This window comes from Acartia tonsa, chromosome 8, assembly GCF_053477335.1.
Source record: "Acartia tonsa isolate MP-2025a chromosome 8, ASM5347733v1, whole genome shotgun sequence".
NCBI classification, from domain to species: domain Eukaryota; kingdom Metazoa; phylum Arthropoda; class Copepoda; order Calanoida; family Acartiidae; genus Acartia; species Acartia tonsa.
In genome coordinates, this window is record NC_137267.1 from 50,095,566 (window position 1) to 50,120,402 (window position 24,837).

Genomic DNA, 24,837 nt, shown 5'->3' on the forward strand with positions numbered 1-24,837 from the left:
TTGTCATGTGTCTAGTGTCTAGTTGTCGTGGTAGAGTAGCAGATTTATAGAATTGTGTCTAGTTCTAATAAAGTAATACAAGTATATAAATATTATGGTCATGTGTCTAGTGTCTAGTTGTCATGGTAGAGTAGCAGAGAATTATAGAATTGTGTCTAGTTCTAATATAGTCATACAAAATATATAAATATTATTGTCATGTGTCTAGTGTCTAGTTGTCGTGGTAGAGTAGCAGAGAATTATAGAATTGTGTCTAGTTCTAATATAGTCATTCATGATATATAATAGTTATTTCTCGCATCGTATTATAAACGGCGTCACCTCGGGGCTAAAAAAAACTAGTTTTAATCTTATGATTGTACATTTCTATATTCGTAGAAAGCTGGATATAATACGATGCTAGACATAGTTTTTTCATATGGATGAGAACCGGTTCCTATCCACCAGATTCGAATGAATACGAGAAAAATTATTGCCATGCGTCTAGTGTCTTGTTGTCGTGTGTCTAGTTGTCATGTGTCTAGTGTATAGTTGTCATAGTAGAGTAACACAGAATTACAGAATTGTGTCTAGTTCTAATATAGTCATTCATAATATATAAATATTATTGTCATGTGTCTAGTGTCTAGTTGTCGTGTGTCTAGTTGTCATGTGTCTAGTGTCTAGTTGTCATGGTAGAGTAGGAGAGAATTATAGAATTGTGTCTAGTTCTAATATAGTCATACAAAATATATAAATATTATTATTGTCATGTGTCTAGTGTCTAGTTGTCATGGTAGAGTAACACAGAATTATAGAATTGTGTCTAGTTCTGATCTAGTCATACAAAATATATAAATATTATTGTCGTGTGTCTAGTGTCTAGTTGTCCTGGTAGAGTAACACAGAATTATAAAATTGTGTCTAGTTCTGTTATAGTCATTCATGATATACATATAAATATTATTGTCATGCTTTTAGTGTCTTGTTGTCGTGTGTCTAGTTGTCATGTGTCTAGTGTCTAGTTGTCATGGAATAGTAACATAGAATTATATAATTTTGTCTAGTTCTAATATAGTCATACAAAATATATAAATATTATTGTCATGTGTCTAGTATTCATGGTAGAGTAGCAGAATCATAGAATTGTGTCTAGTTCTAATATAGTCATACAAAATATATAAATATTATTGTCATGTGTCTAGTTGTCACGGTAGAGTAACACAGAATTATAGAATTGTGTCTAGTTCTAATATAGTCATACAAAATATATAAATATTATATTCATGTGTCTAGTATTCATGGTAGAGTAGCAGAATCATAGAATTGTGTCTAGTTCTAATATAGTCATACAAAATATATAAATATTATTGTCATGTGTCTAGTTGTCATGGTATAGTAGCAGATTTATATAATTGTGTCTAGTTCTAATAAAGTCATACAAAATTTATATATATTATTGTCATGTGTCTAGTGTCTAGTTGTCGTGTTAGAGTAGCAGAATTATAAAACTGTGTCTAGTTCTAATATAGTCATACAAAATATATAAATATTATTGTCATGTGTCTAGTGTCTAGTTGTCATGGCAGAGTAACAAAGAATTATAGAATTGTGTCTAGTTATAATATAGTCATACAAAAATCGATATATTATTACTTGGATGATGCACAAGATTTTCATTTACTCTGATAAAGTAATACTCCCAGCTGGCTAAAAGAACGATACCCCCAACCCACCCTCTTTACCCCATCCCCTCCCCTCCTACAGACAAAACTGACAATTAAATGGGGTTCATATTAGCAAGTAAAAATGACGACAAATTTTCCCCTGTCAATATTTTAACGTATATCCTACGTCCAATTAATACCTTCAAGAAGCTTTTTCAACTTTATCTATTTTAATATTTTGGTATTTGTATCACTACTAAATCTCCCCTCTTTCTAGAATAACTTTATACCTCAACATTTCACATACAGACAAAATTGTTAAGGGATGCAGGCAAAGAACAATGGACAATAAACTAATCTTTCCACCAAATAGTTGGCTTAATTGAACAGTGGTAGAATAGTTATTTATTGCATCGTATTATAGAAAGCTTTCTGCGGATATTAGAATGAAAATTGTAAGATTAAAACCAGTTTTGTTAGCCACAAGGTGGCCGTAGGCCCTTGATAACAAAACTGGTATTAATTGTATGATTTTTACTGTAATATTTGTGGAAAACTGTCTGTAATACGATGTTATACATGATTTTTCATGTTTAAGAGTAGCTAATCTATAGCAAGGTTGTATTTGACTGTATATCTACACTGCTATTATGGAATGTGCGTCCGTCTGGCAAAGTCAATTACAGAGTAACCTTGATGTTAGGACTGAGATTGTATTGGTGAAATTTGGTTTTAAACAGCACAGCTGCTCTATAACTAGGTTATATCCATACACGAGTATCGTTAGGCGTGCATAAATGAGGTAGAAAAGTGACGTCTAAATATCATTATAAACTTCAGATGTACATCCCTTGGTTGCACGAACAGACGGAAAGGTGGATAAGGGCAATTATATGGTATCTTCGATTATTAAAAACAAGGATGAAAACATCCATAAAAGCGAAGCACTGAAACGGTAGGACAAACGGACATTAACACTTGTATAGTGTATAGTATATGAGTCTAAGCATATTAATTGTAAGTAAATTTGTTGAAAAATTGCTTGATGCAGGTTAATGTTTAAGGACATACTTACATAATTAGGACTTAATTATAGAGTTGCTTCGCTTGAATATTGTACTTTGTTGTCCCAGGAATCAGTATACCAAAAATCAGATCAATCAAAATTAGATCATATAAAAATATGTTGTTAAAAAAGTGAAAAAATCTACATGTTGATAATGAACGTAGGGACATTCTGGTAACGATTATAGAGTTGCTACGCTTTCTAAATTGTACCTAACTACTACAGGGATCATCATGCAAAGTTTGGAATCGATAGGACAATTCTAACCTGTTTAAATTAACGAAAAGAGTTAACTCTCTGTGACGGACGTACGGACAAACGGATGGACCGACCCTTTATATGGAAAAGCTTCGCTTTTAAAAATTCCCACAAAACCAAAAATACGATGTAGCTATAATTATGTTGGCCTAAATTTAACGACCTGGGCTGCACCAAATTACTATTTATGCACAAAAGGGACAATTTCCATATAGTTTCATTTGGGCTATTTTAAATCCCTCCATTATTTTAAATTTCAGTATTAAATGTTATTAATTAAGATTTAGATATCTGTAGTACGAATAATTGCTTGCCCAAGGATTCTTAAAAAATAGAATACAACAAAACTAAAAACTAACTATTTAAAGTCTCTTTAAAAGTAACAAATATTCGGTTTAGAACTTTTTAAAATAAAAACACAAAACTAACCCAGAAAGCATTCTTAAAAATTATAAATAGTCATTTTAGAATCTATTCAACAAAAAGCTTAATTTAATTGTTTATTTTAAAGTTATTCAGTCTATTTTAATTTTAGCAATTATTTTCAATAAATTTTTTCTCAAGTGAATCCAGCAATATTATCTTGGTCGTTTATATTTAATTTTTTTAAGGCAAACTTCTTACAAGTCTTAGGATAGTATGAAGCTTATAATCGATGATTTCAAGATTCGTGATTATTAACATTTGCATTAGTATTTCGTTCCGAAATATTCTAAAATTTTAAGGGGGTTTAATTATAATCCAAATAAAATGCAAATTGCAAGGAAACTGGCAATGAAACCTATTTCAGATAGCCTGATATCTAGTTGCCGAATGTGTACGCAGTTTCCTGAGTGTTTCCTCATCCTAGCTCAATATTTACTACTAGCTAAAAAATCTTCAAACTTCAAAAAAAAAAATCAAAAATTCAAATTTATAATGTATAATGTATAAATCGTTTACACATTCAAATTTTGATTATTTCAAGGGAAGTTTGAAGATTTGTAGCTAGTAGTAAATATTGAGCTAGGATGAGGAAACACCCAGGAAACTGCGTACACATTCGGCAACTAGATATCAGGCTATCCTATTTCAGGTTATTTCAATTGGAAACCTTGAAATTAAATATTTGAAGGCAAGGTCAACCACGAGGCTTTTTTATATTGAATGTCGCCGCAAAATTGCAAGATTATTTTATTGTAGGATTTTTCAAGTTATGATATTTTCTTTATCTAAATGTATCATATGGTACCAAAAGAAAATAATTTGCTTTTCAAACATTACAAATTTTTATATTGACGGCCTAATCATATCCTCTAGGGACTTGAAAACAGCGGCAAAAAATTATTCTGAAACATACCCCAGTCTCAATGGGAATTCTAAAATTTAGATGAAATAAAGCTAAATTTCTCTAATGGACCTATATAAAGCTTTTCTGATATGTAGAGGTAAATCGATTTATTCGATAGCGAGGCCTTTACAAATAAAATAAAATTAAATATGAAGGATTTGTAAATTTTTATTTGCTTTTAAAATTTTTGATGTATCTTTGAAAAATTTCTCCCCTCCTTTGTTAATAAATTTTGAATTGTTGCTGCAAACTAACAAAAAATCAAACCCTTCTATAAAAAAATAAGAAAACTTTAGATTCTTGATAATAAGTTGAAATCGTAGTGCCTTTTAAGGTAACTACAAGCACAATGTATAATAAAAATATAGAATACATAAAGAAGAGGAATAAGAAATTTATTTAACCCCTTTCTGGAAGGCCTCAAAATAATCAGTATTCCGAAGAGTTCGAGGTAGGGGGGGGGGGGGATTAAATGTGTAGAGTATTGAGACCAAAACAAGGATGACAACATCCATAAGTAGCGAAGCACAAAAAATCGTCGATTGGAATACGTAGATTTAAAAGGTTTTTACTAAAATCAAGAATAGATTTATTGGATAAAATAAACATGAAACCTTGTTTTATTTTGCATGATGACGATGGTCAAAGTAAATTATAATGGGAAAAATTATTTTGATACAGATATCCCATAAAAGTTTGAAAATTGAATCAAAATATACAAAGATATGGGGAAATATGTAAAACATATAAAAATAGCCAAAAACCTGATAAAAGGCAGTCTGGCCGTCATAGTTGTTTTATTAAAACGACAAAAAATTTTATTTTTAAATCCTTAACTTAAAAAATTTGGATAATCGGAACATATACACTGAAGATATGAAAAAAAGTGTTACATATATAAAAATAGCCTAAAACCTGCTAAAAAGGCAGTCTGGCCGTCATGGTTATTTTGTTTAAAAGACAGGAAATTTAATTTTGATATATAAAACTGAAAAATTTTGAAAATCGGACTATAAACACTGAAGATATGGAGAAAAATGTTAAATATATAAAAAACAGCCTAAAACCTGCTAAAAAGGCAGTCTGGCCGTCATGGTTGTTTTCTTTAAAAGACGGAAAATTTAATTTTGATATCTATAACTGAAAAAATTTTGAAAATCGGACCATAAACACTGAAGATTTGGAGAAAAATGTGAAAAATATGAAAATAGCCTAAAACCTGCTGAAAAGGCAGTCTGGCCTTCATGGTTGTTCCTTTAAACGACGGGAAATTTAATTTTGATATCTGTAACTGAAAAAATTTTGAAAATCGGACCATAAACACTGAAGATATGGAGAAAAATGTGAAAAATATAAAAATAGCCTAAAACCTGCTAAAAATTGGTCCGAACGCCAATGATGATTTATAGTCAATTGTGCTCCTTAATGATGGGAATGTTGTCAAAAAATTTCAGCATTCTATCTTTTATAGGAGCTGAGTAAATCCCATTTCCCCCATAGCGTTACGGACTGACGGACTGACTGACTGACGGACTGACTGACTGACGGACGGACAAAGTGAATTATAGAGTAGCTTCGCTACTAAAAATACATAGGCTAAACATTTGGGGGGAAATGGAACCCATAAAAATAATTAAAACTTTGATTTTATTTTTTTAAATTTTAAGTAAGTTTGTGAAAACACTGGAAATTAATGTGAGATCAGCTGAAATAAATTTCCTATTCGAGCCCTAGTTTCCTAAAGTGTACAGCAGATAACCCAATTATTGCAGACCCTATTTTTAGCGACTTCGGTCAAATGGAAAAGCGATTTAATGTATAAACGATTTATACATTATACTTTCAAAAATTTTAATTTTTTTAAATTTTGATTTTTTTGAAGTTTGAAGCTGTTTTAGCTAGTAGCAAATTTTGAGATAGGACGCGGAAGCTACGCACACTTTCGGAAACTAAATTCAGTTCATCTAATGTGAATGTATTCTTTTGTCTAGACCCCCAAAATTTGAAGAGAAAATTCTTTGTGTTTTATTTTAGACACTCTTAGGTTTACATTTTGATTAGTATTTGTTCACAGGGATCTAAAGGGATAAGACAATGGACGATTAATTTATATACAATATACATTATACATCCCAATTGATGAAAAACTAAACTTTTTAAATCTATATAAAAACAAGGATGACAACATCCATAAGTAGTGAAGCACAAAAAATCGTCGATGGGAATACGTACAGGTAGATTTAAAAGGTTTTTACTAAAATCAAGAATAGATTTATTGGATAAAATAGACATGAAACCTTGTTTTATTTTGCATGATGACGATGGTCAAAGTAAATTATATTAAAGATGCTCATAACAATGGGAAAAATTATTTTGATACTGATATCCTATAAAAGTTTGAAAATTGCATCAAAATAAACAAAGATATGGGGAAATATGTAAAACATATAAAAATAGCCAAAAACCTGATAAAAGGCAGTCTGGCCGTCATGCTTGTTTAATTAAAACGACAAAAAATTTAATTTTTAAATCCTTAACTTAAAAATTTGGAAAATCGGACCATATACACTGAATATATGGAAAAAAAGTGTTAAATATATAAAAATAGCCTAAAACCTGCCAAAAAGGCAGTCTGGCCGTCATGGTTATTTTGTTTAAAAGACGGGAAATTTAATTTTGATATCTATAACTGAAAAATTTTGAAAATCGGACTATAAACACTGAAGATATGGAGAAAAATGTTAAATATATAAAAAACAGCCTAAAACCTGCTAAAAAGGCAGTCTGGCCGTCATGATTGTTTTCTTTAAAAGACGGGAAATTTAACTTTGATATCTATACCTGAAAAATTTTTGAAAATCGGCCCATAAACACTGAAGATATGGAGAAAAATGTGAAAAAAATAAAAATAGCCTAAAACCTGCTAAAAAGGCAGTCTGGCCTTCATGGTTGTTCCTTTAAACGACGGGAAATTTAATTTTGATATCTGTAACTGAAAAAATTTTGAAAATCGGACCATAAACACTGAAGATATGGAGAAAAAAGTGAAAAATATAAAGATAGCCTAAAACCTGCTAAAAATCGGTCCGAACGCCAATGATGTTTTATAGTCAATTGTGCTCCTTAATGATGGGAATGTTGTCAAAAAATTTCAGCATTCTATCTTTTATAGGAGCTAAGTAAATCCCATTTCCCCCATAGCGTTACGGACTGACTGACGGACTGACGGACGGACAAAGTAAATTATAGAGTAGCTTCGCTACTAAAAATTGGGTTATCGTATTCAACTCCCCACTCTTCAAGTGCCCCTAGAGGCCTCTAAAGTGCGTAACCGCATGTAATTAATATAATCCTAAAACTTACTATATCAGAATCGCTCAACATTTCTCAGTTATTTCTCTTCTCTCCCACATCTGAAAAAAAAATTTAATATTAATTTTGGATATTTTTGTGATTATAAAATTCTTAAGATACAACAATATACAAAAGGTGTATGTATAATATCAGAAAAGAAGGGTTCAATGGTCTGTTAATTACATGAGTACCCAAAGTTTTAAAATAATATTTTCCTATTCGTTTGCTTAACAACTTTGGGGACTTTTACTAAAATTTTATGGGTTGGTTCATTAAGTTGGGAATCCAAACGTGTTATTTCATTTATCATGAAAAGGGTGTACAGCAATTTATCGTCTATTGTCTTAACCCTTATGAAGTTTAATAGTTTTTGACAATTTGATGGCTAACTCAATATAAAAGTACTTTTAAAAAAGTAGCTAAAAACATCAAATTTGAATTTTGACAGCTAAAACATTCCTAATAGGTATTTCCTACCAATATAAAATATACTCATATTTTTCACTATAAATAAATTACCTCAAAATTTTTTTTATTAAAGAAGTTGTATCAACTTTTTTGCTTTTTATTTAAGATAGCTAGCCGGTTCTTTCCGTAAGTAGTAGATGTAAAATTTTTCATAGAATTCAGATATGCAATCGGTTTTTTTGTAGACCTCTTATTTTTTAAGTAATTTAAGTTTTTAAAAAAAATAATTAAGTCGGTTTTAAGGTACTAAAACGCAACAAAATAAAAGAAGAAAATAGCCAGTATGAACAAAAATAGTAGGATCTTTAATTTGACACCTTACTTTTAAAATTCTGTTGAGTAATTGTTGAAAAAATCTATTTTTTTAACCTCGGTTTAATCAAAACATTAAACCTAAATATTTTCTCATACAGACATAAAAAATATAGGTTCATATATACCATTAGAATGAGAAAAATAATATGAATCCATTCTAAGCGAAATTGAAAAAGTTTAAAAAAATTATAATAAAAAATAGAAAAAATAAAAAGTTTATTTTAAGAATTGTAACTACTAAACTAGCCAATCACAAATCGCAAAAATTGACGAATCGGGAAGCTTCATCTATAAAATTAACCTATAGAATTGCCAGAAAAAAAGGAGAACGTTCATACAATATATACAATAGATACTACAATAAATATAGTGATATTAAAGAACACGTAAAGAATGAAAAATTATGAACAAATATGCATCAGTCTGTTTATAAACTTCAAAACAATGCAGTTAAAAATACATTATTGTTTCTTGTGTTTAAAAAATATCTGCTACATTGCATTGTCTTTTGTTTAGGTTTTGTTCAGGTTTGGTTCCAGCTAACCCTTTAAAGCCGAAAATTATGATTCTTAAAATAAACTTATTTTTTTTATAATAGTTTTATAAAACTTTTTCAATTTTGCTTAGAATAGATTCGTAATAGTTTTCTGATTCTAAAGGTATATATGAACCCATGTTTTTTATGTCTGTTTGAGAAAATATTTAGGTCTAAAGTTTTTATTAAACCGAGGTTAAAAAAATAGATTTTTTCAATAATTACTCAACAGAATTTTAAAAGTAAGGTGTCAAATTAAAGATCTTACTATTTTTGTTCATACTGGCCATTTTCTTCTTTTATTTTGTTGCGTTTTAGTACCTTAAAACCGACTTAATTATTTTTTTAAAAAACTTAAATTACTTAAAAAATAAGAGGTCTACAAAAAAACCAATTGCACATCTGAATTCTATGAAAAATTTTACATCTACTACTTACTGAAAGAACCGGCTAGCTATCTTAAATAAAAAGCAAAAAAGTTGATACAACTTCTTTGAAAAAATAAAATATACTATTACAATATCATTATTTTTTTGTTAAATATTTTATATTTAGTTATTGAGAATAAGAGTAAGTTATTTTATGTTATATATGTTTTTTTTTATATATATGTTTTATATGTTACTTAAAAGTAAAACAACATTTTATCTTAATTTTTTATTTTCTTTTACTCAGAGTTTCATGCTTCTGCAATCATCAGAAAGATACTATTTTTTTCCTTAAAAATAAATACGTGGATTTTTTACAAATGTTTTAGAGGATTTTAAGAAAATTGTATTACAATATTTATATGTTATATATTTTATCTATTATATAAATATAAGTAACGTCTTCCCTTGACGAATTTCAGATATTTTATCAAAATTTACAAGACCTACGGATTAAAATTGCCACAATATTCAGGGAGGGAGGGAACATTGAGCTGTTAATTACAATAGTCCCCAAAGTTTTATAGTGACGTTTTTTCATTCCTTGCCTTAACAACTTTGGGGACTTTAATTGAATTTTTATTTGTTGGTTTATTAAGTTGAGTGTCCAAAGGTTTCAATCAATAATTGTTTTCTATAGTTGAATAATTTTGTGTATCAGCATTGGGGATGTACTTCAATTTATCTGTCATTGTCTTATCTCTTTAGATCCCTGCATGATGTTAGTAACTTTGTCATTATAGAAATCCAATTTGAAAAGTTTTTCTTTAAGTAAAATTAAACCTCAAAAATGTAAAATTTAAATGTATTTACTTCTGATAGCTTAAATATTGGTTGTCTTAGGAAGAGTTTTTTGGGTATAGTCCCTTTCATGGCAACGCCTCTTAAGGGTATTTTCGTCGTATTTTCACAGTAGCATTTACCCTATTTTAAGCCCCTGCGGGGCAATCACTTTACCCAACTTAAACTAACTTAACCTAAAATAAACTATTAGAACTAATGTTAAAATACGACGTAACGCCCCTTAAGAGGCGTTGCCACGAAAGGGACTGTACTCGACTTTTTTGTAATATTATTATTTCTCTAATCTATAGAGGAAAGGCTTGTTGTATATTTCTGATACAACAACAACAAAGTTAAAATTTTGTCATGGAGGGATGGGACATTAAACTGTAAATTCTACTTGTCCCTAGGGTTGGGCCGAATATCCGGTGTGGCCGGATATCCGGCCATTTTCAATATCCGGCCGGATACCGGATATTGAAACTATCCGGCCGGATATCCGGCTATAACTTTTTTTATATTTTACACCAAAAATCTCTGCTTTTTAAAATTTTAAATGGCTATAATTTTCTTATTATTGAAGCTAGAAGAACATTTTTTGAATATGTTTATCTTTATGTAAATTTTATATATGAAATCTCAAAAGTTTATTAATATTTTTTTTTGCTACTTTAATATCTGGTAATTTAGCCGGTTATCCGGTAATTTGGCCGGATAACCGGATATTTGCCGGATATCCGGCGTTGGCCGGATATCCGGCTGGATACCGGATATCCGGTATCCGGTATCCGGCCAAAAAAGTATCCGGCCCAACCCTACTTGTCCCCAAAAGTTATCTAAAACGTTTCCTGATTCATTGGTTCAAAAACTTGTATGACTTCGATCAAATATGATGAAATAAATTTGTTCAATATTTTCAACCATTTATTTTTCTGTATACAGAAGGGATAATTTTAGGTAATTAATGAACTATTATGTACAGCAATTTATTGTTCATTGTCTTATCCCTTAAGGCCCCTGAATTTTTGTGTAAGGAAAAATTTTTATATTTCCAGTGCACGCTCAAAATTCTTTATTTAATTATCTTTATATAACTTTTGCCGTGGATGGGGATATATAACATCCAAGATAAAACTATTTTTCCTCAAAATCTCATAGCATAAAAAACGCTTATTAAGGAACTAAAGGGAAAATAAATGATAAATTAATATACATCCCCAATTATCAAAACAAATTACCCCTTCTTAGTTAAAACAAGAATGGCAACATCCATAAAAGCGAAGCTATAAAACGGTAGGACGAATGAACATTAACACTTGTAGAGTGTCAGAACTGAATAATCAGAATGTAAATGTATAAAAGTTTTAACAAAATTGCAATTAGATTTGTTGAAAAACTGCGTAAATACAGGATAATGTTCAATCGGATAACTATATCACATCAAAAAGTTAAAAATCACCATGTTTAAAATGGACGTAAGGGCATTCTGGTAATGATTATACAGTTGCTACGCTTTTAAATCGTACCTAACTACTACAGGAATCACCATGCTAAATTTAAAATTGATAGGATAATTTTAACATGCCTAAATTAACGAAAAAAGTTATCCGTTCCGGACGGACGGACCGACCCTAATTATAGAAAAGCTTCGCTTAACAGTTTGATCACTCCTAGTGGGAAACAGCTACCCAAGATTTAATAAAAGTACCCAAAGTTTTAATATACAGACATACTATTCATATTTAGACTGTAAATTTTCTCATGGCAGAAAAATTGCAAGCATATCAATAATTCTTTTGTAAACATATCCATCTTTCTTACAAGAATTAATTTATACAATATTCATATTTTATTTAATTATTATTATATAAGTTCACAATAGGTTCAAAGCACGAAATATTTTCTGTAAAAATTTAAACTTAAGTAATATTTTTTTGTAAATTTTATATGTAGATATTTAGTTTTTACTTGTTAAGACAGTAGAATAATAAATTTACAGTATAAATGTAAAACCTACCTGGATCCCCCTGTCAATGACCCTTTTAATCTGCTAGCAAATTGTTTTCTGCTCTTTTGTAGCGACTGTATAGCTGTGTTAATATTCCCGACGCTATTAGTTGATTTTCAAAGATGATAAAAAGAAACATATGGGGCTATATTAGGACCACAGAAATCTCCATTTTGGTTGCAATTTAAAAAAATTCTTGTCCCTTTGAGGTTAAAATTCCTCCGGGGCTCTTAACTACAATAGCAAAATAAATATTTTTTTTTACGTATAAAACGTCTTTTTTTTGGTTCACTTGTAATTTTAGGTAAACCACTAAAAAAAAACTAAATTTAATGAAGGGTATATTTTTGATGGATATATATACTTTTAAATATAATTCTAATTAGATAATAAATATTTTAATTTAAAACAATCTTATTTAACAGATTTACAGGGAAATGGCACTGAAAGATCAATCTTTCACCAATACCAATGTAAGAATAGTTATTTTTCGCATCGTATTATAAACAGCTTCCCGCGGATATAGAATGTACAATTATAGGATTAAAACCAGTTCTTTTAGCCCCGAGGTGCCGAAGGCACGGGCTAAAAAAATGGTCTTAATCTTATGATTGTACATTTTTATATTTGTAGAAAACTGGATATAATACGATGCTAGACACAGTTATTTCGTATTGATGAAAACTGGTACTAATCCACCGGTTTCGAATAAATACGAGTAATTACATTAATTTATCTACCATTGCATTGGCTTATCCCTCCCACACTCTAAGTATAGTTAATGACGCAAGTAGTATAGAATCTAAATATCAAATATTTTGTAGATATCAAAGTGTATAAAAATTTGTTATTTTCTTGTATAAGCTCTTATCTTTCCAATTTTGTATAAAAATAACATTCATATATTCCGGGGATCTAAAGGAATAAGACAATGACCGATAAATGGATACACAAAACTACCTCTTCTGTAGATTACAATTAGTGATTGAAACGTCTGGACACTCAACAAAATAAATAAACCAATCAAAATTAACTAAAAATCCCAACGAATAAGAAAACATTTTTGTAAGACATTGGGGACTAGTGTAATAAATTTTCCAATTTCTCCTCCCTCCCTGCATATATTCGCAGCATTCAAACTCTTCATAGGAGAGGTTATAGGAGGAGGGTGGGATTTTGTCAACTTCCCCCTTTAAATAGAAAATTACCCTTTTCAAAACCTTGTGTACAAGAGTGAAAACGTAGCTGGACAAAGTGTCGAAAAAAATTCAGTCTTGTGACGTCATAAAAATGATCTCCCTTTTAGGGGTTTTCTTTCCCACTCCTCCCATCATCTCCCTCATTTTTAAGACGTCTCATGGCTGATTTTTGAGAGTCTGGGTTATAAATCTATACTTATACATTTATTACCTATACTTCCTATCTAAAGTCTTACAGTTTTTACAGAATAAGATTTCCATGGTAAACTAATAGAAAAATATATTGTAAGGTGTATAGATACTGGATGTGTCATCACTGCCAGAGAGAGATGGGACAATGAGCTGTTCGTCCTCAAAGTTTGACAGTAACATTGTTTTATTCGTTGGATTGACAACTTTGGGGGCTTTTACTGAATTTTGATTAGTTGGTTAATTAAGTTGAGTGCTTAAACGTTTCAACCATTGATTTTAATATACAGAAGGGGTAATTTTGTGTGTCATCATTAGGAATGTTCATCAATTTATCGGCCATTGTCTTATCCCTTTAGATTCCTGCATCATTACCCAAATTGTATGACATTACAAAATCAATTTTAATGCAAATTATTACTATAGAACAAACTTCACTTTTCCTTTATATTCATCATTTTATAACTGTTTTTTTTTCAGTATGACTTCGATACTGAAAAATCATGTTTAGCATCGCATTGCAGACAATTTTTTTGCCTTTTGGGGCAAACAAAACTGGTTTTAATCTATTAATTTTCTTGCTTTTTTGCGGTTTTTATAGATGTGACATAATGCGGAAATGATGTGACATACCCTAATACGGATATAGTGTGGTGGAGCTATACTTCAGAAACCAATAAAATCTCTCTCTCTCTCTCTCTCTCTCTCTCTCTCTCTATCTCTCTCTCTCTCTCTCTCTCTCTCTCTCTCTCTCTCTCTCTCTCTCTCTCTCTCTTCTCTATCTCTCTCTCTTCTTTTCTCTGTATATAAGAGACAATCCCCTTGAGACGGGAGACCAGCTGTATACATATTTTCACGGATATGGGATAGATTTTTAATTTTTAGTTGATCCACCAAAATCTTGCTAACCACTGAACCGACAGAGCTCTCCTTTTTAGGGAGTTTTAATAGGTCCTATGATTTTATTTTTAGATTTAAGTCTTGGGTTGGTATTTTGTTATTTTATTGCTATGGTCGCAGCCGCTTGTATGGTGTATTAAGACTTAAAATATTTAAAAGAAATTATTTTCAATTCAAAATTAGATTCTTTTCCAGAAATAACCTGATTTAAATCCGTGGAGAAAATCCAAGTGTTTCAAAATTTAAATCTGTTTTTTAAATGGATATAGAATATACGTGAAAATAGTCGCCAATTTAGGTTGCTAACATGGATGTCACATATAGTTCAGTTCGTTCATCCAGTAGGAAGATTGTAATTTAGCCAACTACAAGTTACACTTTATTGGAGTACATAATAATCTGGTGTAAGATATAAAAAATTTTCTCGTATTCATTCGAATCCGGTGGATAGGAACCGGTTCTCATACATAAGAAAAATCAATGTCTAGCATCGTATTATATCCAGCTTTCTACGAATATGGTTTTAATCTTATAATTGTACATTCTATATCCGCGGAAAGCCGTTTATAATACGATACGAGAAATAACTATTATCATATTTTATCCCTTAATCTTGCGAAGCTGTCTTCTCATAATTTCTTTTATGCCTTGAAAATTATTATGTTCAATATTTCTTGGAAAGAAAGGATATTGAATTGAGTATTATACTGGTACCCAAAGTTTTATATAAACGCGTTCTCTCATTAATTGTCTTGAAAGCGTTGGCGAGTCTAGAGGTAAGAGTTTTAACCAAATATTAAAACCTACAAAAGGGGTAATTTTATTTATCATAATTTGGTGTACATCGACTTATCTTCCATTTTATTAAGTTTTGAAATTTTAAGTTCTGATTTAGTTTTCTTGTCTATATAGTATGTATAATGTTACACTTCCATTTTAAGACCACAGAAATGAGCCATGTTGAGTTTTATATACTACAAACAAAATGTCTTGGTATGGGTTTTGGCTATTTTATCTAAAGATTCAAATCTTGTTCTGTAAATGTTTTGCCCTTGCCTAAAAATCGAACAATAAGAATAGTTATTTCTCGCATCGTATTATAAACGGCTTTCCGCGAGTATAGAATGTACAATTATGAGATTAAAACTAGTTTTTTAGCCCTGAGGTGCCGAAGGCACCGGCTAAAAAAAACTGGTTTTAATCTTATGATTGTACATTTTTATATTCGTAGAAAGCTGGATATAATTCGATGCTAGACATAGTTTTTTCGTATGGATGAGAACCACCGGATTCGAATAAATACGAGAAAATTGATTATAGGGGTGTAAAGAGCATTAATATTAAACCAGTTTTTTTAATTGTCTGTCATTGTCACCAAATTTTAACAAGTTTTATGAGTAAAATTCCGGTTTCCATAATGCAACATTGAATAATCCAATGGTACACAAGTTTACATTATACATACACTAGCGGCTTCGCCCCTAGCCTCTAGGGGCTTTGCCCCAAGAGGTTTGATCAAACCAATTTTTCGTATTTTAGATTTAAAATAAAAAAGAAAAAAACATTTTTTTGGGGGGGGGATTTTTTTTGTGGGGGGGGGGGGGGGGGGTAGTCGACCACACTATTTTGATTTTAGTTTTAAATAGAAAACAAATTTTTTTTTTTGGGGGGGGGGTATTTTTCATTTTTTGGGGGGCTAGGGGTGTCCCAGCCCCCAAGAAAATAGTTATAAACCTTCCTGGGAACTATGAGAAGCTACCCTGTAAAGGAGAACCCGATCGGTTCAGCGGTTAGCGAGATCCTTCGCTACAAACAAACAGACAAACACACAAACAGACAGACATCGTTCTACTTTGTATTATAGATAAATAAATGGTTGAAGAAGATTATAGTATGTAAATGTGTATCTATCCATTGACCTATTTACATAATGTATGCTAGATATGTTTATTTTAATCAGGGAGGGATGGGTCATTGGACTGTTTATTACACTAGTCCCCAAAGTCTTAGAATAAGTTTTTTTATTAATTGGCTTAACTACCTTTGAAACCTTTTATTGAATTTTGATTGGTTGGTTTATTTAATTGCGTGTCCAAACGGTTCAACAACGAATTCGTATTGTCGTTGTGGATGTACATCAATTTATCGGCCATTGTCTTATCCTTTTAGATTCCTGATTTTAATACACTACAGCTACTCTTAAATTCTTCCGTATGTGAGAGAGAAGAAAATCTATTTTTTTCCAAATATTTCACCCGTCCCAAAATGAGGAGTGGGGACAAAACACCTAATTTAAAAATGCCTAACTAAAAATGCCTAACTAAAAACACCTAAGTTTAAAAATACCTAATGTTAAAAACACCTACGTTAAAAACACCTAATTTATAAATGCCTAATTTATAAATACCTAATTTAAAAACGCCTAACTAAAAATGCCTAACTAAAAATACCTAATTTTAAAAATGTCTAATTTTAAAAACGCCTAATTTAAAAATACCTAATTCTAAACTATCTAAACACCTAATTTAACAATGCCTAATTCCTAAATATCCGTCCGTCCGTACGTCCGTCGGTACCAGATAGCTTTTTTTTGTTAATTTAGGCATTTTAGAATTGTCCTATCCATTTCAAACGTTGCATAGTGATTCCTGTAGTAGTTAGGTATGATTTAGAAAGCATAGCAACTCTATAATCATTACCAGAATGTCCGTACGTCCATTTTAAACATGTTGATTTTTCTACTTTTTTAATAACAAATTGTTGTGTGATTTAATTATCCGTTTGATCTGATTTTTGGTATATTGATTCCTGGGACAACAAAGTACAAAATTATAAGCGAAGCAACTCTATAACCAAGTTCTAAAAATGTAAGTATGTCCATAAACATTATCCAGTATCAAGCAGTTTTTCATCAAATTTACTTACAGTTTTGCTTTGACTCTTATACTTTTATTTTCTGATTATTCAGTTCTGACACTATACAAGTATTAATGTCTGTTTGTCCTACCATTTCAGTGCTTTGCTTTTATGGATGTTGTTATCCTTGTTTTCACTAAAATACTTAAAATTTTGATAACATTAATCCAATTGGCTGATTGTTCTTGTTGAAGGATATCGCTAGTCATTGAACCAATATGATTCATCTTTACAATGAAGCTTCCCTTGGGTCATGGGAAGGTTTATAACGCTTTTGGGGAGGTTACCAACACCTTTCAATGAGAAATCGCCCTTTGAAAAAAAAACCCTGGCCCCCCTCCCCCCGTTTTTTATATTTCTTCAATCTTTCTTTATAAAACTAGAACTAAAATGGGGGATGGTCAACTATCACCCCCCCAATAAAGTAACGCTACGGCTACTTAGGTTAGGGAAGAAACCAATAAAAATTTAAATTCATTTTCTTTGTCCTTCAACCTTTGATTTTACTAATTATTTTATTTCTCATGTGAGGTGCCACAAACTAATCATAAAATTTTATTTTTAAAAGCGAAGCTTTTCTATAATTAGGGTCGGTCCGTTCGTACGTCCATTCAGTTTTCTATTTCAAACTATATTTTGAAATTTTGGAGGGGGTCGTAACCCCCCCCCCCCAGACTAATTGAATTCCCCTCCTCACTGCAATCGCCCCTAGAGGACTCTAGGGGGTGTAGCCGCCGGTTTAATATATTCAACAACAGTTTTAAGATATGCTTAAAATTAGGTTTTTTTAAATTAGGTATTTTAAAATTAGGTATTTTTAAACTTAGGTATTTATAGTTAGGTGTTTATAAAATTAGGCATTTTTAAAATTAGGTGTTTTGTCACATTAGGCATTTTTAAAATTAGGTATTTTTAAATTAGACATTTTTAAATTAGGTATTTATAAATTAGGTGTTTTGTCACATTAGACATTTATAAAATTAGGCATTTTTAAATTAGGTATTTTTAAATTAGGTGTTTTGTCTCCACTCCCCAAAATGATACATACTATAAGTAGAAGCTTAAGTTATTGATGACTAATGGACCGATCGAGTTTTCCATTTTAGACATGCTTCACATAGGTCTCGGTATGCTTTATGCTATTTTTTTCTTATTTTTTATGGTTTTAGGCTATTTGCCTGCCCATCCGTACGGCGCCACTAGTTTGTTTATAACGCAATACAATGAACACAGTAATAGTGTCTGACTGATTATGACGTAACAAAAAAAAATTAGCCAATGAGAGGCCGTTATTGACTAATGGTAAAATTTATAGTGGCCTCTCATTGGCTAATTTTTTTTTGTTACGTCATAATCAGTCATACACTATTACTGTGTTCCAATACAATAAAATTCATGTATATTATGATTATGTAACGTTATTGTCCTTGTTATTTCAAAGAGCTTTTAGTATTGCTATTTATATCGATCCTCTTTCTTATTAGCGCAGCTACTCTAAATACAAACTACATCTTTACGTTTATTCCTCCTTTAAAGTAATTTGCGATTTATTTTACGAGTTGCCTCTCTTGGGGCAAGGAAAAAAATTAAAACCACCACAAGACATTATTAAAGCTTCCCTGAACAATAAAACAAATTTGGAACAGTATTTTCCGAGATTTTAAGCTTCGCACAAGAAAAACTTACTACTTTATATCATAAGGGTCCAGAGAAAAATAGATTTAAAACATCCAAAGATGTAAATCTGAAATTAGAATAGCCTAAAACCACCAAAAGATATATATGTGAAGCTTATTCTTATTAGAACAAGGGTGACAGCATCCATAAAAGCGAAGCACTGAAACGGTAGGACAAACGGACATTAACATTTGTATAGTGTCAGAAATGAATAATCAGAATATAAATGTATAAAAGACGAACCAAAATTGTAAGTAAATTTTTTGAAAAACTGCTTGATAAAGGATAATGTTTATGGACATACCTATATTTTTAGGACTTGATTATAGAGTTGCTTCGCTTATAACATTATACTTTGTTGTCCCAGGAATTGATATACAAAAATCAGATCAATTGGATGATTAGATGATAGATCACATGAAAATTTGTTGTTGAAAAAGTAAAAAAATCGACATGTTTAAAATAAACGTACGGACATTCTGGTAATGATTATAGAGTTGCTACTCTCGTAAATCGTACCTAACTACTAAAGGAATCACCATGCAAAGTTTGAAATCGATAGGACAATTCTAACATGCATAGATTAACGAAAAAAGCTGTCTGTTTCGGACGGACCGACCTTAATAATAGAAAAGCTTCGCATTTAAAAACTATGGTGCATATAATAGGATGTTGCTATTTTTCTTACAAAATATTCCTTCATAGGATAAGATTATTAAGTTTTAATGATGTATTTCTATTTTTAAATAAAATTTAATTTTGATTTTAATTACATACATTCATAAAAGAGTATTCATGGCTAAACTTATCAAAATTGATTTAATCTATGTCTAAAATTTAATATAAAATGATCATCTGTCTTATCTGTAAGATCCCTGCTAGCTGCACAGGTTTTTAAGGGATGAGCCAATAGCAGAGAGAAAATAATATTTCCAGTATGTCTTCGAAACCGATTGATATCTGCTTGATTATAACTGGTACTGAAAAATTATTTATATCATTGTAATACTAATACATACAAAAATATCATAATATTAAAACCAGTTTTGTTAGGAAGGGCCTTCGGTTAATGCGATGCGATAAACACCTATTAATATTATCTTTCAGCAAAACTCTTCCTTTTGAAAGCAACTTCAAAGCATTTTAGGCTAAAACATTTATCATACCCTAACTTAGAGCTATAGTTGCGCAGTTAGAATTTAAAGTAGGAAGTATTACATTGTGTAATTAATATACAGTAAAAGTGCTTTAAACTGCAACGCTAATGACATTTAAATTTTATAATTGTACACCTGTCTAACATTTAACAAACTAAAACTAGATGAGTTGAAAGTCACATCACAAGGAAAAGGTTATACATGGTTCCAAATTAGTTATTTATCGAATCGTTTTATACACAGCTTTCTGTGGATATTAAAATGAAAAATTTTAAGATCAAACTAGTTTTGGAAGCCCCGGGGACCGAGAACAAAATTTCATTTTTTGATTTTATTTTAATATTTGCAGAAAATTGTCTGTGATACGTTGCCATATATGATTTTTCAGTATGGGTGAGAACCAGTTCTAATCCAGCGGATATTCATCGGTTTCGAATCCATAGTGGCATTTGTTATTTGTATATTTTAAAAAATTGTCACACAAAATTTTTTTATCAAGAATAAATTTCCAAAACTAAATTTTATATTCAAAATACAAAATACGTGTTCCAAATTCTATCAAAAAAATTTTGTATGAGTGTTTTTGACAATTTATTAATTAATTAGCTGGAAAAAAAATATTAGGTAAAACAAGAGAAAAAATAATCAAGGATATATTATTACTTGAATCTTACACCAGATTTTAATGTACTCTAAAAAAGTTATACTCATAGCTGGATAAAATAACGATACCTCCCATCCACCCATTTTACCCTATACCCTCTTCTCTTTCATATATGAACGAACTGACCAATAAATGAGTACCATATTAGCAACCTTAATTGAGGAAAATTCACTCCTGTCAATATATACTAGTCAGAGAGGAAGGGTACATTGGTCTGTTTATTACACTAGTTCCTAAAGTTTTAAAATAACGTTTTCTCATTCGTTGGCTTAACAACTTGGGGACTTTTATTTAAGTTTTGATTTAATACTACTAGTTTAGACCAATCAATCAATACCTATCAAAATACCAAAAAAGCCAACGAATAAGAGCACCAGTAAATATGCGGTCCACTACCTCTCCTCCCTTAATGAAAGCTAAGGGATAAGACAATGACCGATAAAATGATGTACATATCCAATGATGATATACCAAAATATTCCTTCTCTAGATTACAATTAATGGTTGAAACGTTTAAAACACATGACTTAATAAACAATACCAATCAGAATTCAACACAAGTCCCCCCAAGTTATTGAGCCAATGAATATGAAAACGTTATCATTAAACCTTGGGGACTAGTGTAATAAACAATCCAATGTCCCCTCCCTCGCTGACTGCAACCATAAAGAATTATACAAGACGATTAGCCTGTCTTACATCTCCTGTTTGAATAATCCGACAAGAACTTTGGGACTAGTGTAATAAACAGCCCAATGCCCCCCCCCCCCCTCCTTGACTGCAACAATAAAGAATTATACAAGACGATTAGTCTGACTGACAACATCTCCTGTTTGAATAATCCGACCAAAACTTTGGGTACCAGTGTAATAAACAGCCCAATGTCCCCTCCCCCTCCCTGACTGCAACTATAAATAATTATACAAGACAATTAGCCTGTCTTACATCTCCTGTTTGAATAATCCGACAAGAACTTTGGGGACTAGTGTAATAAACAGTCCAATGCCCCCCCCCCCCCTCCCTCGCTGCAAACATAAATAATTATACAAGACGATTAGTCTGACTGACATCTCCTGTTTGAATAATCCGACAAGAACTTTGGGTACCAGTGTAATAAACAGTCCAATGTCCCCTCCCCCCCTCGCTGGCTGCAACTATAAAGAATTATACAAGACGATTAGCCTGACTGACATCTCCTGTTTGAATAATCCGACTTTCATGCTTAGCAAATGTTTCTTTTTATACCTGGGATAAAGATTAAGTAAATAAGTTACAAATTTCAGGGATCTAAAGGGATAAGACAATGGCTGAAAAATTTATGTACATTCCCCATTAATGATACACAAAAATACCCCTTCTGTATATAACAGTTAATGGTTGAAACGTTGGGACAATCAACTTAATGAACCAACCAATTCAATAAAAGTTGCTAAAGTTGTTGTTCTGATGACTTACTGCTATCAAATGTCCACAACCGACTGACAGCCATTGTTTAGTAGAAGAAAAAAGTACCTTAGATATTGAAACTGAATTTGTAATGATATTTTTTCTTTTAAAAATGGCAAAATCTTTTTCAATTTCGGTTTCGCAATAAAAATCACTTTTTTCCTCACTAGATTTACTTTTTCCTTCTTTTCTATTTTTTGCTGTTTACATTTTTACTGTAAACTTATGGCTTCTTTTTATAATAAGCTAACATTTTTAGTAGCGCAGCTACTTTATATACCTAAGGGTAGGTCCGTCAGTACGTACTATTTAATTTTCTAATATATCACTTACACGAATTTATAATTTTTCAGAAATATAGTTAAGGTGTATATTAGGATTTGAAATCTGCATCAAATTTAAAGGATTTTTTTATAAAAAAAGTTTTTTGTATAATTCTTTATCTAAAAGCGGAAATACAATTTAAGTTAATTAATTTTAGAAACTACCTGCGCTCTAATTGGGTGAATGATGTACGACACTTAAGCTTCTCCAATCAGAGCGAAGATAATTTTCAATCCACCAATCACAGCTGTCAAAATTAATTAACTTAAATTGTATTTCCGCTTTTAGATAAAGAATTATACAAAAAACGAATTTTTTAAAAAAAAATTCTTAAAATTTGATGCAGATTTCAAATCTCCCTCTAACATTAAAATTCCTTCCAACTTATATATCTTAGTGTATATAGAAAGGTTGTTACATGTCCCATAAAAAAACTCTAAACATTATGGGGTATATCTCCAAGATTTGAATTACTTATGATGGTTCAAATGGTAATTGATTGGTTTTTTTTAACACCCTTCATATATATGGTAATAAAACAAAATTATACCGTTTTTTTAAATCAGTTTGAAAATAAAGATTAATTGAAAGTTTTTAGGCCAACGAAAATAGATTAACTCAATATATAAATAGTTGAAAAAAGGTTCGAAAAGAGTATCTTTAAAATTAATCTTTTTAATTTGTTCGCTTGAAATTCTAATTATCTTATTTATTTTTGGGTGAATAACTGCTTAGCTGAGAAAATCCATGGATCTTAAGGGATAATTGACAATGGCCGATGAATTAATATACATCCCCAATGATGATACACAAAATTACCCCTTCTCTACATAATAATTAGTGGTTGAACCGTTTGGACACTAAACTTGATGATTCAACCAATTAAAATTTAACAAATTTTCCAAATTTGTTGAGCTAAGGAATAAGAAAACGTTGTTATAAAACTTTGAGGACTAGTGTACTGAACAGCCAAATGTCTCCTCTCTCCTTGGGCCGTGAAAATCAATGAAGAGTCATATAAAAAAATTACAAATTAACGCGATTGTAAAAAGAAGTGTATAGGTAGGTTTTTATGTATTAGTTATTTTTTACTTTTCATATGAGTCAAAAGGATTGGAAATTTTATTTATTTAAAGCAACATTTGGTGTTTTAGTAAATGGCCTACACAAAATAATTAAAAATAAGAGGCTTCTCTTAATATCACACCTCAAATGGTCTTCCCGTTCAGAAGATCTTATGCTTTAGAAATTTGATTAATGCTAATTTAAGTAGAACGATGTCTGTCTGTCTGTTTGTTTGTTTGTAGCGAAGGATCTCGCTAACCGCTGAACCGATCGGGTTCTCCTAGGTCCCGGGAAGGTTTATAACTATTTCTCGAGGGGTGGGACATTCCCAACCCCCCTTAAAGTAAAAAAATACCCCCCCAAAAAAATTCTTTTAAAACTAAAATTAAGATAGTGGAGTCGACTAACACCCCCCCCCCCCAAAAAAAAAGCGCCTAGAAGCTAGGGGCGAAGCCGCTAGTATATTATAAAGTACCGAAATATTTCTTTAAGAAAAAAATAAAAATACCTTTTTAATCATAGATGTTGATCTTGAAAGGGAGAATTTGTTTGATGGAAACTTTATTTTTATAGATTTTTGATTGATAATATCTACTTATTTGGTCACAAAAAGAGGTGGTTTGATATATTTTTTTTGATAATAGCACTAAATTTTACTTTTTTCACCAATCACTATATAGGCAACCAACCTCTTTTAAACTCTTTTTTTCACTCCATTTTGTTATTCACTATTAGAACTTCTCAAATATAAATTAAAAACACTTTTTATTAAAGATTTAGTAAAAGGACGAAAAATACAAAATAATCACATATTACAACAACAAAAAAGCAGCCTCCTTTTATGTTATTCTTATCCTAAAGATAGAAAAAAAATACATGAAAGGATACAAAAAAAACTTGACTATGATCACTAAACATATGATTTTCTATCTTACTATCTAACCAAAGCAGATAGAAAAAGGCCAATGATGCCTTGATTTTTTTTTTCAAATGATTTTAGGATTTATATGAATATATGTGTGTGTGTGTGTGTGTTTGTATGTGTGTGTGTGTGTGTATGTATATTGACTAGGTATAGTTAAGGAAGGTTAGGTTAGCCTACAGTACAC

General features: G+C 30.8%; 1 protein-coding gene across 4 annotated transcripts in view; it reads right to left on the bottom strand.

Moving 5' to 3' along the window:
- The window catches only part of LOC145327209 (uncharacterized), a 153,889-nt gene extending 129,052 nt beyond the window's left edge, over positions 1 to 24,837 (bottom strand). For all 4 annotated transcript variants that reach the window (XM_080170787.1, XM_080170788.1, XM_080170789.1 and 1 more), the window contains exons 1-2: positions 24,237 to 24,837; positions 7,664 to 7,713 (exon numbers count right to left, since the gene is read on the bottom strand). In XM_080170787.1, coding sequence (XP_080026913.1) covers positions 7,664 to 7,684 — 21 coding nt within the window. In that variant the 5' untranslated portion in view covers positions 7,685 to 7,713; positions 24,237 to 24,837. The remainder of the gene's footprint in view (positions 1 to 7,663; positions 7,714 to 24,236) is intronic.